Here is a 19989-nt window from a genome sequence, read left to right as displayed (position 1 = left end):
TGGTCTGTACAGCATTTACTACTGTTGTTTTCATGGACTGGAGTGGACCCAGACTGGAAGCAGGGGAGACTGAAGACCATAGCAATGGGCCAAGTATGAGGCGAAGAGGACCTGTATAAAGGCAATGACCATGAGGATTGAGAAATGAGGGCAGTGACAAGAAATGACAATGCACCAGGACTTGCGAACCAGCCACAGGTGGGGTGAGGGAAAGGAGGAATCAAAGATGACTCATGTGACTGTGGCCCATATTGTTTCCTAGTGATAACTGTAGAAATACCACATGATGACTTTTTAGCAAAAAATTATGACTTCCTTCACTTATTGGCTCTAGAAAAGTATAATTAGGACATCATCACCTGATAACCCCAGATATACTGGTTAAGACTCTCCTAGTATTTGATTCAGCTATTCGGGTGGTGGAAGTGGTTTGTGCATGTTCAATTCAGGAAAGATTTATCTCACAATGATAACAAAATGGTACCAAATGGTAACAAAGCCTAACAACAACAACAATAAAAATGCAAAGATCACAAAAATTGTTCATTTGTCTCACAGCTTATGCTACAATGTGTGCATATCCTAGGGTTTAAGCTCCTGGGATCCTTGCTATGGACACCACCATTGTCTAGTACTGGAAATTTGGGCTCTGCATCCTAGTCTCAGTTAAGTCTCCTTACGAGGACACTTTGATATTACCTGGTAATGATTTTTTTCTTTCCGGAGAGGAATCGATGAAATCAATTTGCAGTGACTAATGTCTATTGTTTTTAAGCAAGTGTCTGTGTATACTCATCCTCCAGAGGAGAAAATATATTATTTTGCAGCAAAGAAAGATGTCACATTGGCCTGTCTGCTCTTACATGTCTCAGGCCCAATTACCTGAGTCATAGAGGTGGAAACATACCCCTGGAATACATCTAACTGAAGAATCCTTACAGACAAAACTACAACCAGAATGCTGTTATACCCGTTAAGTCTTGCTGTAAGTAGTCAAAACCAGTTTTGAGATAATGCACTGTTTTTAAAAACATTGATTCAGTAATTCACTCTTGGACACAGTCCTTTTAAAAATGTCAAACATGAAAGGATACAAAACCTGACAAGTTTGTACCTAGAGATAGGTACTGTCTTTTCAGCCTGTTTAGCTGTAGGTTTAGGCGTAATAAAGATCTTGCCCCAAAATTCCTCAATTTCAAATGAAATAAAAATAGACTCATTGTCATAAGTGATGATACTTGTCATCCTGGTGCTGCAAACAACTGTCTCAGGGCTGTTGCTCCCAAGGTGTGAGTTGGATAGGGAAAGACATTGATCTAGGATCAAATCCAAGATGGCAGAGTAGATAAACACTATACCTTCCTTCCATGAACAAATTACAATTACTGCTAAATTATACAAAAATCAACCTGGTGAACCATCTGAAGTCTGGCTGAACAGAATTTTTATGACTAAGAATATAAAGAAGAAGCCATGTCAAGACTGGTAGGAGGGGCAGAGATGTGGAACTGGCTAATGCCAAACCTCCATGTGGTGGTTGAGAACTGGGAGGGATATCAGCCACACAGTTTCCCCCAAAAAATCCAGGGGCCCCAGTCCCACATTGGCCTCTCCAGCCCAGATGTTGCCAGGAAGAGGAGCCCCCACAATATCTGGCTGTGGAAAACAGTGGGGATTCTGACCATACAGGTGGGATAGAAGGCAGTCGGAAACCCAGACATCCTCTTAAAGAGCCCTCACACAGATTGTTTCACTCCTAGGCACTTACCTTGTGCTCCAGCGAAGGGACAGTAACTTGGGGGAGAGGTGTTGGAGACATACTGGAGGCAGACTGAGTTGTGTAGCTTTAGGACCAGGACTGGAAAACAGTTGGCATTTTCCCTGTGTGGGTCCTTCTCCCATGCAGCCAGCAGGTGGACACCATCTTTCCTGAGTTGAGCCTTCCCCCTACACTTATGGCCAAATCTGAATCTGATTGGTTTGGTGAGCTCCACAGCTCCACCCTACTGACTCACTGAGACCTCGCCCTATCCAACTCGCCCAACACTGGGGGCACTTTCTCCTGAGCAGCCAGCTCTGCTAGAATTGCACTCTTTCTTGGAAAACTATCAGAGTCCAAAAACCCCAGGTGGGCAATAACTGGCCTCATTGTGCTCTGAGACTTTTGCTGAGTAGCTTCAGGCTCAGCACTGGCACCAAACCAGAGTCTATATTAACATGGTGACCACAACTCTACCCACTCTAGTGACTCCCTGAGATCCTGCCTCACCCACCTTGCATACTGCACGAGGCTTTATCAGTGGCTGCACCTTAAGGGAGCTGGCAGGTGGCAGCAGGAATCAGGGTGTCCTGGAATTTTGTGGCGTTACCCCAGGCCTGGTACTGTTGGCAAACATCCTTGGTTCACAGGGTGGCCTCTCCCACATGCTTCCAGGTTTAGCACAGGCAGCGAACAAGTGCAGATCATTTTTTAGCTCTTACCAGGTAGTCCCCGGTCGGCCACAGGCAGTGGGAGACCTGGGCCTGCACCACAGCCCCTCCCAAGAGGCCCCAGAACCAATATACTTGGAGGTTGGCTTCAGACCACAGCAGAGCACTGTCCTCTTAGCCCCACAGGTGGCACACCCTAAGAGTGGTCTCAACAGGCACCAGAACCCACTGGGGCAAATCCCACTCAGTGGGGTAAGTGCCCCACATAGCAGCCTATAAGCTGTGGATGTGGTTAAAGCCCACAGCCAGGCAGCCTGAGGGTCAGTCCCACCCACTAATATGCCAATAGCAACCAAGGAACAACTATAACAGGAGGCACATACACCCCACACAAGGAACATTCCTGGAGCACAGGTGACCAGGGAGACTATGTCACTGGGCCCCACAGGGCACCTAACCCATAAGGCCAACCAGCCAAGACTGGGGGATATAGCAGCTCTACCTAATACATAGAAACAAACACAGAGGCTTCCGGAAGGAGGAGACAAGGAAATACGTCCCAAATGAAAGAACAGGAGGAAACTCCAGAAAAAGAACTAAACAAAACGGAGGCAAGCAGAGTTCAAAATACTTGTCACAGGGATGCTCAAGGTACTTCAAACAAGAGATAGGAAGCATAAAAAAGGACCCAGAAAACACAACAAATAACTGCAATGAAGACTGCACCAGAAGGATCACCTGCAGACTAGACGAAGCCGAGGATCAACTCAGCGATTTGGAGACAACATAGAAGAAAACACCCAAGCAGAACAGAAAAAAGAAAAGAGAATCCAAAAAGAATGAGGATAGTTCAAGAGACCTCTGGGAAAACATCAAGTGTAACAACATTCACATCAAAGGGATACCAAAAGGAAAAGAGAGAAAGAAACGGATCGAGAACCTATTTGAAGAAATAATGACTGAAAACTTTCCTACCTTGGCAAAGGAAATAGACATACAAGCCAGGAAGTGCAGAGTCCCAAACAGGATGCACCCAAACAGGCCCATGCTAAGACACATTATAATTAAAATAGCAAAGATCAAAGACCAAGAGAGAATCCTAAAAGCAGCAAGAGAAAGGCAACCAATAATTATAAGGGAGCTCCCATAAAGTTGTTAGCTGATTTCTCAACAGAAACTTTGCAGGCCAGAAAGGGTTGGCACAAAATATTCACCATGGTGAAAAGCAAGGACCTACAACCAAGATTGCTCTACTCAGCAAGTCTGTCATTTAGAATTAAGGGACAGATAAAGAGCTTCCCAGACAAGAAAAAGCTAAAGGAGTTCATCACCACCAAAACCAGTATTACAAGGAATGTTAGAGGGACTTCTTTAAGACAGAAAAAAAAGCAGACCAAAATTATGAATAATAAAATGGCAATAGCTACATACATATCTATCAACAATTACTTTCAATGTAACTGGATTAAATGCTCCACTCAAATAATGTATGGTGGCTGAATGGATAAGAAAACAATACTGTTATATATGCTGCCTCACTTCTTTTAATCTGAAGACACTCACTTCAGATTGAAAGACACACACAGTGGGAGAGTAAATAGATCGAAAAGGATATTTCATGAAAATGGAAACAAACAAAACAAACAAAAGCTGGAGTAGCAATACTTATGCCAGGCAAAATAGACTTTAAAACAAAAGCTATAACAAGAGACAAAGAAGGACCCAATAATCCAACTCTGGGTATTTATCTGAAGAAACCCAAACGCTACTTAGAGGGGATGTATACAGCCATATGTTCATTACAGCATTGTTTACAATGGCCAAGATGTGGAGGCAGCCTGGGTGTCCACTGATGGATGAATAGATAAGGAGCAGGTGGTACATATATACAATGGAACATTGCTCGGCCATGGATGGGAAAAGGTTCTTGCCATCTGCAGCAGCATGAATGGACCTGGAGGGTGCTGTGCTGAGTGGAGTATGTCAGTCAAAGACAAATGTAATGTGATTTCAGTTATATGTGGAATCTAAAGAACAAATAAACAAAACAGAAACACACTTGTAGATACAAAGAACATTTTGATACTTGCCAGATGGGAGGAGTGTGGGGGTGTATGGGTGAAAGAAGGGGAAGGGATTAAGAAGTATAGCTGCAGTTACAAAATTAGTCATGGGGATGTAAAGCATAGGGAATATAGCCAATAACTATGGTAATAACTATGTATCGTGCCAGGTGGGTACTAGACTAGTCAGTGGAATCACTTCTTAAATTATACAAATGTCTAAGCACTGTGCTGTACACCTGAGATTAATATAAAGTAATACTGAATGTCAACTGTAACTGAAAAATTAAAAACGGGAGAAGGTGAAAGGAAATAGGAGGTTCAAATTTCTAGGTATAAAACAAATAAGTCATGGGGATGTAATGTACAGCATGGGGAATATAGTCAATAATATTGTGATAGCGTGGTAGTGTTAGATGGTTGCTGGACTTGTGGTCACTTCTTCAGGTATATAAATGTTGAATAATACAATATTGTGTGTTAGCTATATTTTAATAACAATCTTTAAAAAAAGACATTGATGTATTTCAGGAAGCTGTCTGTCACGATGTCTTCTTTGAAGTTTTCTTCTTTGGAATAAATCTGGATTCTTGATGGAGCTCTCTCGGTGCCTCCCTCTAGAAAAGCAAGGACTCAGGGCAGTTGGCTTTGTCAGCTTGACATGTATTCCATTTTCTTATGATTGTTTTTCAATCTTAGGTATGATACTTGGCCATTGTCAGTAATTGCTTCAGTCACATAGTCCAGGATGACTTACATGGTGATAACCTTTCCATAATAGGCATCCTTCCCAGGACAGAGACCTTTGCTGATCCTGACAAACTGGATTCTTGCAGGTAGTTTTACTCCTGCTTCCCACTCATCCAGCTGTGCATAAGTTGGTCATTTGACAACCTAAGTAGAGGTGATGACTCTACTGTGATGAATGAGGTGCTTTAGGGAAATCTTCTGACATTAAAATCCCTGTGGATGGATGGAGGGATAGACATGTAATAAAGCAAGTATAGCAAAATGTTAATGGTAGCATCTAGGTGGGGAGTATATGGATGTTCACTGTGTAATATTTTAAAGTGTATCTAGTAGAAAATTTTCATAATGAACTGTCCAAGGAAAGAAAACAAATGTCTTACAGGTGTCTGGTGCCATCGGTGATCAGCTGAGACCTTCAGTTTTAGCTCTTGTTCTACCAGGAGTTTAGAGAAGCCAGCGGACCATGGAAGGGGCAGAGAAGCGAGAGGTGGAGCATGGCCCGCCTCAGACACTGTAGGGGGGAAAAGGCATGTTTCAGAATGATGCAGAAAGCATGATGACATGTATGTAAAAAAAGACAAAAAGAATTGCAAGTAATTATATCTGCAGACAGTGTGTGCAGAGTCACAAAAGGCGGGACGCACACACAGCTCATGTGATGACCTCAAGAAGGTGGTCAGGGAATTGTAGTCTTCCCTGCTTTAAGGATGTGTGGCACATATAGCACGTATTACGTACATAATTAAAATTAACATACAGCACGTATTACGTACATAATTAAAATTAATTCAGAAAGAGAAATTAAGCTAGATCATGGGTTTGGGGATCCAACAGACCTTTTTCAAATTACTATGGGTCAGCCACATACTATATCTTTGGGCAAGTTAACCTCTTTGTATTTTAATTTCCACATTTGTGAAGTGAGTTAATAATATTTTTATATTATTATTAATGTTCTGAGGATTGAAGGTGTTATATATGAAAAATGACTGGTATCTGGTGCGTAGCTCATTAAGTAGTAACTGTGCCTATCACTGGGCCTTGAGCACAAAACTACAGGGCTGGGTTCCTGGAGACATAGTTAACGGTGTGACTTTTGCCTGGGAGCCATGCAGGTTGACAAGTCCTGCAGCTGACACAGAGCAGAAACACCGAGTCCTGGCCAGCACATGAGGGATTTCTCCATCAGTCTGTGTCCAGTTGTCTTTTGGAGAACATGGTGTGGTGCTGTAATAATCAAAGAGCACCAATGCCATCCAGGATTTTGTGGTTTGAGAATAGCTCTGATTCCATTATGTGACACATTCTTGATAAGAAATAGGAATTTATGCTCCTGACAATCCATCAATACAGTTGCAGAGTCAGTATGTGTTTGACATTCTAGAAAGTGTCACCTGTCTGAAAAGACTTTTTGAAAAGAACTCATATTTCTTAGACAATAAAGAGACAAAGCAGTTCTGACAAGCAAATTTGCGAACTCATCCTAGAAAAAGTGCTACATACCTCATTGCTGAATATCACTACGGTCACCTTCGAAATACTTCCCTTGGGAAGCTATGCACTGATGCTAGAGCCCTGTCGACCCTTCAAAGCAATTTTGGAACTCTTTCTCTGGAATGGCCATCAGAGCTGTTGTCATATCACCCTTGATGTCCTGAACATCATCGGAATGTCTTCCTTTCAGTATTTCCTTTATGTTCTCATAAAGAAAGAAGTCATTGGGGGCCAGATCAGGTGAGTAGGGAGGGTGTTCCAGTAATTTGTTTGCTGGCTAAAAACTCCCTCACAGACAGTGCCGTGTGAGCTGGTGCGTTATCGTGATGCAAGAGCCATGAATTGTTGGTTAAAAGTTCAGGTCGCCTAACTTTTTCATGTAGCCTTTTCAGCATTTCCAAATACCGTGTTTCCCTGAAAATGAGACCTAGCTGGACCATCAGCTCTAATGCATCTTTTGGAGCAAAAATTAATATGAGATGCGGTCTTATTTTAATATAATGTAAGACCAGGTCTTTAATATAATATAATATAATATAATGTAATGTAATATAATACCAGGTCTTATATTAATTTTTGCTCCAGAAGACACATTAGAGCTGATGGTCCGGCTAGGTCTTATTTTTAGGGGAAACACGGTAGTAAATTCATAATGAATAATCCCTCTGATAGCAAAAAAGGTTAGCAACATCATTTTGACTCTTGATTTGGACTGATGGAACTTTTTTGGTCATGGAGAATTGGGTGACTTCCATTGTGCACTTGACGCTTTGTTTCAGGGTCGCTTTGTTTCAGGGTCATATTGGTACACACATATTTCGTCAGCAGTGATAACACAGTCCAAAACATCGTCTTGCCTCTCCAAAAGGTCTTGGTAAATTTCGACTCTCCTTTGTTTTTGTTCAATGGTGAGCTCTGTCGGGACCATTTTTAAACACACCTTTCTCGTGCCAATATTTTCAGTTCAGATTTTCCTGTTTCTCTATGGATGTCTACTTGATCTGCTATGGTTCTCACAGTCAGCTGATGATTTTGACGCACAATTCCATGAATTTTTATAATGCTATTGTCAGTTCTACTCATTACTGGCCGCCCTGACCTCTTTTCATCAGTGGCGTGTTCTCTCCCCTCAGAAAAATGTTTAATCCATCTGTACACTGCTGTTTTCTTCATGGCATTATCCCCATAAACTTGGACTAATATGTCACTGATTTCAGTCCCATTCTTGCCAAGTTTAACAAGAAATTTAATGTTTGTTCATTGATCTAATTTAAGCTCAGACAGTCTCTCGACGGCACGCAAAACCATGCAACAACAATAATGCCACTCAGCAAGACACCACCATATGGCGACAAGAACACAGCTGTGAGACACTGATATACCAAGGTTATGAAACCTTATTGAGCTGTTTGTACAGTGCTGCCAAGGTAAGCATACAGTGGCGAGTTCACGAACTTAATTGTCGTATATGGGAGAATGTGGGAAAAAATGATTCTCCTCAGGAAGGCTTGGAACTCTTGTGCTGTTTCTGGATCAAACACACTGTGAAGCACAATAAGCAGAGAGGATCTCTGATAAAAGGTTAATGGGTCAGCCTGAGAAAGTGATCCTGGAAACCCGGATTCCGTTTTCTGTTTCACTTTGATATCCAGCATATCGAACAGTATCAGAGCTTCTAAGACAGTGCAGCTGCATCATTCTTACTTGGATTACTAAGACAGCTTTCTGTTTGTCTATGATTTCCACTTTCTCTAATCTATTGTCAGCAATGTCACCAGTTTTCATTGTGAAAGCAAATAACTCCCTTCTTAAAATCATGCACTAGTTCCTACTAGAAGAGCATTTTGAGGATGTCTTCACATCCTGGCCTTCTTGCTCTAAACACCACTCCACATGAACGGGCCACAGCAGCCGTGTTTGTATCAGCTGACCTTACTTGCTTAGCAGAGCCGGACATCTGACACAAACTTAACCCATTTGGAGTTGAGATGGACAAATGCTAGTGCTAGGCTGGTTGCAGAACTGAAGCAATGTACAACTGGAATATGGAAATCATGAGTGTTAGGTAGAAAGGCAGAGGTGAGACCAGAGAAGGAGATATCTGTGTTTCCAATAGCTTTCTTGTTCTTGGTCCAGGCCCCTTTGAGGCCTAGCTGTGTTCCTGCTCTTGGATTCTAGGCAATTTTCCTGTATCTATATGATACATCTTCTACCCTCCCCTACTCTCATTTTATTTTTTCTTGAGCTAATTTAAGTGGGATTTTGTTACATCCAAAAAAAGAAAAGAAAAAAAAAGCTTTGAGGAAGACAGCCTTTAAAATGAAATTATGAAATTCACTTTTGAATGGTCCGCAATGTTCTTTTATTTTGTTAAACTTATTGGCATCATTTGTTAATAAGATTATATGTTTCAAGTGTACAGTTCTGTAATAAATCATCTGTATATTGCATTGTGTGTTCACCACCCAATGTCAAGTCTCCTTTTGCCACCATATATTTGACCTCCTCTACCCTCTTCAATCTCCCCCCTTATCCTCCTTCCCTCTGGTAACCACTAAACTGTAGTCTGTGTGTGAGTTCTTTTTGGTTTGTTTTGTTTTATATCCCACGTATGAGTGAATTCATATGGTTCTTGTCCTTTTCTGTCTCACTTATTTTGCTTAGCATGATAATTTCAGGATCCATCCAGGTTGTCGCGAATGGCACTATTTCAACTTTTCTTATGGCAGAATAGTATTCCATTGTATATAGGGACCACATCTTCTTTATCTAATCATTCATCAAAGGACAGTTCAGTTGTTTCCATGTCTTGGCCACCATAAACAATGCTGCAACAAACATAGTGGTACGTATATCTTTATGAATATGTGTTTTCAAATTTTTCAGGTAGATAAATGTTCTTTATGACCTGGAGCCTCCCATCACCTCCATTATACCTCTGACCTCTCTTAATCTGCACCATAAGTAGTTCAGCTCTGCTGAACTGCCTTCCCTCACTTGGGTCTTTTAAAGTTTCAGCTCCTCCAGAAAAGAGAGCCTGATACCTTCCCAACCTGTGAGGTACCCCTTTCCCGTGGGCATGTTCTACTGGTGTTGTGTCTCGTGGTTCACTCATCCCTCCTCTACCAGACTTTATGCATAATGTCAAAACTAGGTCTTGCTCATATTTGTAACCTCTATGCTTGTGTTATGCCCTTAAAAGAATAAATAGCAAATTGAATGAAAGAATATATTCATAATAAAACTAACTGCACAGGGCTGATGTAAAAACTAGATTATAAAACCTAAACCGTATAGTATAGCAAAGTAGTTAAGAGTGTAGGATTTAGAGTCAGATGAGTGCATAGCTGAAACCTGAGTACACAATAGGGTTATGAGGATTGAAGGAGATAATCTATGCCAACCATCTAGAACATCGGCCTGGGATACTCAACAATAAGCACTTCATAATCGTAGGTAGACTTATCTATTGGTCCTGTATTTAGGAACTCGGTGAGATATGGGTGACTCCTACCACTGTGGGAGTCAGTGACTCCGTACAGCACTAGAAAATTCTGAAGACAACCATTTCCCAAGGTGAAGGAGTAACCAGGGTTGCTCTTTCATGAGAGCTGCTTGCAGGCACATCACAGACAGTGAGCTCTAGTTACCGTTAGGGCAAAACTGTTTCTCAGGCCTTCATTTACATAAAACTATAAGGACCCACGGCTGGCCCAGGATGTGGTAGCTGCTTAAGAGTCTGCCTTTAGAGGTCAGCATTTCCTTGTCCACCCATAGCCCAGTAGGGGCAGCGCCTCAAGGGGACTTGCCCGCCTGCCCAGACTACACATAAGTGAGCAGAGATCTGATCTACAGAGACTCACAGACACCATAGACCCCATGGTCCCATTGGGGGAGACAGAGAGGGAACTGGAAGGTAACACCCTACAGTTCTGTTTCTTAGAAGACTGGTTGTACTTCCTGAATTGAATTCTCTGAGATTGCCCCATATTCTTACAACAAATTTCCTTTTCTTAAGTTAGCTTGAGTGGGTTTAGGTTTTAGTTTTGATTCTCAAGTAAAAAAAATACTGGCACCAAGATTGGGGGAGCCCACTGACGCCAGAGTTAGGGTGGAGAGGGGTAGTTACGGAGGACCTCCAGGTGGGGAGCGCGCCATCTGGGGAATAAGTCAGGAAAGCAGCTAAGACTCCACTGGTACCTGGACCGCACGCCTCGTGCTGGGTCAAGGTGGCCAAACACCACGTGGACTGTGGTGCCTGGGGTTTCGAGTCAAGTACAATAGCAGAGACAGTCTCAGGTCTGTGGGGCAGAGCTGGAAGCAGATTTTCTTACCACCTTAACCCCTCCTTTCCAACTCCTGCCCACTCCTACCATAGAGATTTTGATAAAATTATGCATCAGAGTTACATTGTGAGACATGGCCAGTATTAGTCAGACGTCAGTCTTGTAGATTCCCGTCTTATAAGTAGGCATTAAAGCGTTTTCTTCTGTGGCTCTGTAAGAACATTTCCCTGCATAGCAGAAAAGATAGAGGGGATCATGGCACGGAAAAGGAAGAACAAACAGAAGAGACTCCCACGTGCACAAGGGAAACATGGGGACCCCTATGAACTGGATGCTGGAGAGCGACTCGGTGGAAAAGCATAGAGGTATTTGCCACCATCCAGAGTCGTCCGTGTTTGGGACCCAGGTAATAGATGTGCATATACATGTGACAAACCCTCATTTACTAACCTTTGCAATACATCTATGCACCTAGTGTTTTATACATACTATCAAGACAAGGGGTGTTGTTTTTTTCTTTTGGAGATGAAGAAACTGGGACTTAGATTCTTATATAACCTGCCAATGTTAATATGACAATGACCTATTTACAACCTGCAAGCAGTAGGGCCAGGATCAGAACAGCGGCCATCTAAATCTACAATTCAGACTGTTTTACCACCCATGCTGTCTAGTTTATGCTAACTGACAATGATTGAAAATACAGATATAAAACAATATGCGATTTAAGTGAATATTGTAATGTTTCCACTTTTGATATTAATGCAAACATACAAGAACAGCTTATGAAATCATTCTCAAGTGTTTAATTAAAATCCATATAGCATTTAACATGTACAATGTTTAAACTCTTTCAGTGACTCATATTTTAAAATCCTTTTGCACAACATTTTGAGGCTAACTTCATGCTAGAAATCTACAAATGAACAACTTAACAACACAAAAATACATTCGAATTCCATTCCAATGCAAGTTTAAAACACTTTAATTGCAGATAATGTAAAGATATTTAAAAAACAAAAACTACAAAATGAGCAGAAAAGTCTTCCCCTTTGAATTTTTAATAAAATACTGTTCTGTATAAGATCTAATGAAAAATTCTAGTTACTTATAAAATAGTTATGTGAGAAAAGAAATGAATTAAGATATATATGTATGAATTATACTTAATTGTATTGTCTAAATTAACAAAATGTTGAACACTTTAATGATACAGCACATTATCTATTTCTCATGCATCAAAATAATAGGAAAACACTCAAAGAAGCAACTGGGCAAAAAAAAAAGTAAGAGACTTGAAGTGAAAAAAGAAAAAGAAAAAAGAAAGAAAGGCCCAAACCAAACTAAAGAAGCCCCTTAACTTTAAGGGGAGAAAAGGAATAAAAGAACTTAAAGCAAACTGTGGACCAAATTCCTACTCCTATGATTTCATTACAAATGGTAGAAGAATTTGGTTTTGAATTACTAAAATATCTACAAACTTAATTATTTGGCCTGGGCAATTTAACAGTACACCAATTGCTGAAATAATCAATAGCAATGAATGTACTGTGGGAAAAATTAATTTTTACAGGCTGAACTGTGTAAAACTTTATCTGCTGGAAACAGAGTCTCCATCACGAATTGCACTTGAGATGGCCAAACGCACTGACTGAGCAAGGCAGTTAGTACTGGGTCCCTGACACACACACACACACACACACACACACACACACACACACACACGCAGCTCTGGATTGCTGATGTTCTTAACTACTAAAACTATTTCATACATTTTTTCTCTCTCTCCAAAAAGAGGGTCTATGATGTCCGAGCTGTTAACTCAGTACGAACAGTGAAATTTCCACCTGCCTGTCGCTTCATCCTGTGGGTTGTCTGTTTCAACACCATGAGGTCTGACAGAAATATGAACCAGATGAGTCTGAAAGACATTCATTTCCAGAATTTTAAGCTTTATACTGACTTGGAAAAGAAGTGCTTGCAAAAAAGACTGTTTCATTGGCAAAGCTTACAAAATGTACATAAAGAACACTGCCCATTTCAGTACTATTACTATATCTAGAAAAATGATAAGGGAACTTCACTGATTCATTTCTTTTAAAGGCAGAGAATGCGTGTCACGGTCCTTTCTCTCAAATAAATTAATTCTCTTCCACAATAAAAACAAAATTTGGAAGCAAGATGGTACTAATACAGCAAGCTCAAAAAGCTACGATATTGTACACAGTTGTTTCAAAAAGTTGCTCTGAATAATGAGATGAAGCGTGTTAGCACAACCTTCAGTAGAGAGCTGGACAGTTCATCTATGTTAAGGTAAAAATTAGACAATCACTATGAAAATGGATGGCTTATTAATATAATAGAAAAGATGATTAAAGAGTGAGCGAATAAATTAGACCCTGAAGCTTAATCTATTTCCTTAAGCTAGAAAAATATGTTATAGTCTGAAATGCAGTGATTGGTATTTAACTGGTTTCTTTCTTCCAACTACCTTCTTCTGCCCCCTCCCCTTAAAACCAAGAATCTAGATTAGGTTGAAAATATCAGTCTAAAACCAAATACCTGATCAGAGAAAAGGAAATAAACAACAAAAAATCTCCATCACGAATTTTTCATCCCTCCCACCAATAGAGAAAAAAAAAAAAAATCTCTTTATCTTGTTAGTTCTCAAAGAACTACTTTTTCCTCTGAAAACAAGAAAAGCCTTAAACTGAAACCAAGAGGTGAAATTAATTTTTCATGTAACTGAGTCTCAGATGTTTAAGACTTTGGTCTGCTCAATGTTTAAATCAATTAATACATTCTATCTATCACATTATAAAACTCAGGTAATGTAGGAAATTGTGAAAAGAAACAATGAAACTACGAGGATCAATCTTCAAAACTCATTAATGTGCTCAAAAAAAAAAGAAAAAAATTGACAGAACAAGGACCGAACAGCTGGTCACGTGGAAACAGACAGCAGTTGGGGACCTGCTTTTCCGTGCCTACACAGGCACCATTTTCACAAACAGCCCACAGCAGACTCCACAGTTGGAAAGACATGTTTCTAAACTTTGGGGTGGTTGAGTCCACCCCATCCGGAAAGGAACTATGGTAAGTTCCCCCAAATATCGCTGTCCAGCCTCCTGGAGATCACAGTGCCATGAGAAGGAAGCAGCCTCTGCCTCCTACTGACCGCACACCCACGTGTGGCCTAGGTCCACGAGAAGAGTCTACAGGGACGCCTGACCACTAGCTAGTCATTATAGAGCTGTCTCCTGTTTTCATCTGTCTTCAAACTTGACCTTTAGAATAATAGGTTTTAAAAAAAGAGAAGAAGGAATGAAAAGAAAACACTTTTACTGCCTATCCATGTCGAACTGCCACCTTGCTTTGCTCAAATACTGGAGACATACCCTATGGGTTCAGTGGCACTCAGCTTACTGAGATTTACTTCTCTTGGCGTTTTCAGAACATGGCATGTGTACCTTCCTCTGCGACCTGAAAGAGATGTGGGCTGTACACTCTTTACAGAGGAGTCACACAGGAGTGATGAGTGACGCAATTCTTGAATGCCTGCATTTGTACAGTTACGTAAGGTGAAAAATATCACATGCTTTAAAGGAGTAAGAGGTTAACAGTACATTACTGTCACAATTTAACTTTTTTGTATTGTAGCCCCATAATAGATATTTCCTTTTAAAACAAATAGTTTGAGAGGCTATAAGGACAAACACTGAGAATTACCTGAGCCTCATTACTCAAGATCCCACTACAGATAAATAAACATTCCCAACAAGGAAATGCTGGAAACCAAGGAACATCTAAATCTAGGAAATCAACAAAAAATAAAATCACAGAAACTCACATGACTATAATAAATGACAGACAATGAACATTTATCTCTGACACTAAAGAAACCATTAATATACAAATATCCCATCAACATTCTCACATCAGCAGTTAAAGGAACCCATTCAGTTCAATACCAGCATTTAAAAAACAAAAAGACTAAGACTCATGGCAGAGTTTTCAATGAGCTAAATGAAATTAGATATAAGAAGAAGCAGCTCCATATAAAAATTGTGGTTTTAAAAAGTCTGATAACTTACTTCTTTAAAAATATAAGCATATCACAAAAACTAAAGGATATATATATATATATATATATATCCTTTAGTGTATATATATATATATATATATATATATATATATATACACACACACACATACACACTCAGGCCCTGGTACCTCTGATACATTTTCATAAATTCTAAAATAATTTCAACAGCCACAGCTTGTACAACACACACACACATGACATGCAAACCAGAATGCCAGTCACTGAAGAGTTCAGTATAAAGCTCAAAATATGGAAATAGAATGAGAGGCTTTTGTCATGTAAATAATGTATATCACAAAGTGATTGTGCCCATAATATAGCACACTTTGGAATTTTAAAAAAATCAGAATTTCATCAATCCCAGGAAGCACTACACATGGACCAACAATGGAGTTCTCATGTATGTTTAGGTAAGCAGGTAAAAAGCTGTACAGAAAAATAACGTAATTTATTTTAATTAACAACATGATTACTATTTTGTACTTTACTCTGTTAAGAGATTAATTTGTAACCATTGTACCCTGTAGATTTTGAAACTTAATTTCATTAGAAATTACCAATGCTGGTTCTTGAATAATCTAAAAAATTGTAATTAATTACTCAAACCTAGATTGCTATTTATAATTCTAAGTGGTTAAATGAAATATTCTGATCAGTTTTCTAAAGTTGCTTTGGTACAAAATTTAGAATAAAGCAAAACTGGCAGCACCACGTCAGGTGTGATCATTTCAGAGCAGGTCTAAAAGACCCTCACAGACAACGGAACCTAACAAAACTACTACAAATAAGAGGCATTATCCTGAAAATTCTGTGACATAATTAAAGAGAAAAATAAAATCCATATTCAGTCAATTATACTTGAGGCCCAATTTTCATGCTCCATTTAATTATCCCCCAATGACAGTGTAAAAAATGTTTATTATTATAATCTGATATCTAATTCATAGTTCAGGATGCTTGTAAAGGTGAGGCCAGTGGTGAGAGTAATGCATTTCAATGCTCGGTTTACTGGCATTATTTTAACAGAAGGTTTAATTTAGTCTTTTTAAAACAGCTTTATTGAGGGATAATTGACATGAAACAAACTGTACATATTTGAGGTGCACAATTTGATAGATAGTTATTTAACAGCATGAAAAGTGCCTGACAACTTAAAAATTAAAAATTTTCAATTGAAACACATTATTTTAAAACAGCACATTCTAATTAATGGCACAGATATGGATTGATAAAAAGGTGGGTGGAAAGAAATTAATTCCAAGTACCAAATTTATTCAGAAGGTTTAGAAATGCCAAAATTGACAGCCAGTTTTCTTGATTTTCTTCTTGAAGAAGAGCTTGGTGTTGACTTCTGATGAGGCATACTGTGAGTCTGGGAGGCAGCTTCAACTTGAGGAGAAGACACAGGCTGCGTCATGTGAGAGGACTTCAAGGGAGCTGATGAACACGCCTGCGGAGTCCCTTTGGTGACATCGGAAGACCCTGGCTGGCTAGTCTGAAGAGGGGTGCCTCGAGAACTCAGGGCCTCCTTATTCTCCAAGTTCTTTTTGTTTGCAACCCTTTTTTTAGTAACCTTTACGGAATAAGAGAATCGTTAATTAACAGTGTAGACAAAACAAAAAACAAAAAAAAAAAAACTAGTGCCATTAAATATCACAAACCACATTGTATATATTTGTCAATCACTACTGACTTATGACTTCCACTTATAATCTCCAAACCAGACTTTAGAAATGAAAGGAATTTAGTTAAAAATAAAATATTTAAAAATTCCCCACAACTTAAATATAAAGAAAATGTACATTCCTGATTTTAAATCGCTTTGTGCTAGTAAAGGATAGTATTGCTTGCTCCAATTATTATTATCTATTAGAACACAAACTCAGACAGCAGGGACCAAGTCAGACTGGTCACCACTGGTTATAATATATAATCTCAGCACTCAGACTAGTACTGGGCTTCCGGTTGGCACTGAATAAGTAATTATTGAATAAACACAGTTTTATCAACAGTCTTTGAACATTAAACAATTAATTCTCTTACAAAACTAAGAATTCTCTTTCCAGGTCTCACCTGTAGAGGTATGAACTGGTTGTGCACACCAGCTGCCATCCCTCCAGCCACGGGCACAGTCCCAGAATACGAAGTGTGATGGAAGGGCTTTCCAGGAACTGGCACTGATGGTCCCCATGGCATTGAGCCAAAGAGATGAGATGATGGAGGCATTATATTAGCTGTTAAAAATCATGGAACAGTTTTTAGTAAAATGGTACCATCGAAGCCCTGAAATTTAAGGCCTCCTTATGTTGCCCTTCTTGGCTTTGTTTGCTTTGGCAGAGAGTCATACACGTAACTTCTGATTAACCTTCCTTACAACATTCAACCTCAGAAGCCTAGGACTGCAAATGATCTACAGAAGTCAGCTTCTCATTATGCTGTCCGGCCTACGGCGGCCAAGAGTAACATACACTGATAGGAGCTGTAGGAATATTTGTGATACTGTTTTAAAAAGTAACAAAAGGGTCATGAAACCGTCCCTCGCGGGGAGAATATCCCGAGCACAAAGAGAAACCTGAAGGCTCTCACCTGCCCGCAATGCTAAGTTGCTCCCATAGTGATCCCAGCCTACAAAAATCCAAAAAGCTCAAGTCTTCAAATCTGATCACTTTCATGACATGCAGAATCTGTCTTTTCCCTAGTCTAATATTTGTAATTCCAGGACTCTTTAAAATTTACATTCTGTTCCTTAGTAGAAGTACACTGAACCAGCAGTTCCCCAATCTGATGTGTGTACCTGAGTCACCTGGAGAGCTTGTGAAATACAGATTCATGGGCAAAGCCTCAGACTCAGTAAATCTGTGGTGGAGGGGCACAGGCATCGGTGTTGTGAACAAGCTCGTTGGTGACTCGTATGCTGTCATATCAGTGTGGCATCTGGGGCAAGTGCATTAAACAGTGACAACTGAGACACCCGCACATTTCAACTGAAGAAGACACGCTGTGTTCAAACTTTCTTTTCAGAGAGATATAAAGGCAGCCTGAACTGTCATATAGTATAGCTTCACTAAAATCCAGCCACTTAAGAAACTTTAGGAGAAAGGGTCATAATACAGCTCAGTGTTATGACTTATACATGCACAAATCCCAGGATGAAGAAAACTAGTAGAAAACACTACTAGGACTTAGAAAACTATTCTAGATAAAACCTATAAGCAACTTTGGTGGCAGTCATAACGTTAAGCAGGTCTGTTTAAAAGATGCTATGTTAATCTTATACATAGGTCAGCCTCACAATTTCCCCGATAAATCACTGTTCTCAACATAAAATACATTTTCCTCCATTTTTTTCTTTGGGACTTTTTCACACCACAGAAGTCTACAAAATAGCTTGAAAATGTTAATCTGATTAAGTTTTTCTCCTGATTAACATTCACACTTCTTTGCTTTTATGTCTATCACAGATTTCAATTGGAACATTGAAGAGCACCTATTACAAGACTAAAGGAATTCCAACTCCAATCTCAAAAGTCTTGCTAGGTATGAATACACTATATAAACACGATAGAATAATGAACATAAACATAATAATCAGATGAGAAAGGTAAAAATATCAAGCTGTAAAATATCAGTGGGGAAAACATTCCTTTCGAATAATACAGTCTCATAACACTAATTCTTTTTTTTGAGAAGCTTGTAGGTACACCTTTAGGTAACCTACACATACTAATTACTTAAAATTAATTTATATGTAGTTGCTGGATTCATTTTTGAAAGTGAAGAAGCAATCAAATTAGATTTTGCAAGTTAGAGTGAACATACTACCCTGAGCTATATGAAAATATCAGATCCCTTATGTCATAAAAATTTTATGACTAAAACATTGCTTATCCAGTCAAAGGAATGCCAGTCTAGTGCAGTAACAAAAGCATGGGCTTTGCAATCAGACACAGGTTTGAATGCCAATTCTGCTACTTAGATAAATTACGTTTTTTAAAAAAATAAAGGTACTACATACACATTATAATAAAAAAATTTTCAACATATTACAGTAGTTACCTGTTTCATCCCAGATTTAACTGTTTTAGCTGTTTATTTCCACACTCTTCAATAATTTGCTTACACTACTAGTGATTTTTCAATTTTAGGCATTTTTAGATCTATTGACTTCCTATTAAGATTGATCAAAATTCAGATATTTTACACCCATTACTACTTGTCCTGTCCTCCCAATGTAAGTGTATCACAATATTTGTTTAAATATATAAGCAGTGTTTATGATATGTGATTATGTAAAACTCACTGCAGAGCCAAATAGGGTACTCTGATTATGTTTTTTTCTTATAAAACTTTTTTTGTAACCCTTTTAAAAGTAATTATCTTTTAAAAACTCCTTAGTCTTCTGTGTACCTATCCTTAATGTTTTCCCAAATTCTTCCCATCCATCAGATAACTATCTACCTGGCAAGACCTCCCCCTGCTTTTCCAATTAGGATGAGTTACTTTCTAGACCTGTGGAACAGCTGGCATCTTGGGATTTCCATTTATTGCTTAAGTTTACTGGATCTCTTGTGGTTTAGTCTCATGGATTTCTTTCTTTTCCCTTTTTTTTTTTAATACTTTGTTTTGCTGGAGTTTATAATCCAGTAGCATCTTAAAAGGGTGTATAAGAAGTCGATTTGCATGTCTGAAAATATCTGTATTCTACCCTTGCACTAGATTCTCAGTTTGGCTATACAGAGAAACCTATGATGAAACTAATTCTGCCTTAGGATTTTGAGGTATTCAATGCTCAGCTGCTTTCTAGCTTCTACCCTCTGTTAAATAGTAAAATACCATTCTGACTTTCATCTTTCAAATGTAT

At 39.2% G+C, this 19989-nt stretch overlaps 1 protein-coding gene across 3 annotated transcripts in view; it reads right to left on the bottom strand.

Annotated features, from left to right (window-relative positions):
- Positions 1-11806: 11806 nt before the first annotated feature.
- Positions 11807-19989, bottom strand: part of XRN1 (5'-3' exoribonuclease 1) — a 168813-nt gene continuing 160630 nt past the window's right edge. For all 3 annotated transcript variants that reach the window (XM_019753579.3, XM_019753581.3, XM_019753580.3), the window contains 2 exons: positions 17202-17362; positions 11807-16701 (listed from right to left, as the gene is read on the bottom strand). In XM_019753579.3, coding sequence (XP_019609138.3) covers positions 16399-16701; positions 17202-17362 — 464 coding nt within the window. In that variant the 3' untranslated portion in view covers positions 11807-16398. The remainder of the gene's footprint in view (positions 16702-17201; positions 17363-19989) is intronic.

Source organism: Rhinolophus sinicus, chromosome 17 (assembly GCF_057876585.1).
Source record: "Rhinolophus sinicus isolate RSI-liver-muscle chromosome 17, RSI-T2T, whole genome shotgun sequence".
NCBI lineage: Eukaryota > Metazoa > Chordata > Mammalia > Chiroptera > Rhinolophidae > Rhinolophus > Rhinolophus sinicus.
The sequence above is the reverse complement of the archived record's forward strand: the minus strand, read 5'-3'. Positions and strand labels throughout refer to the sequence as shown.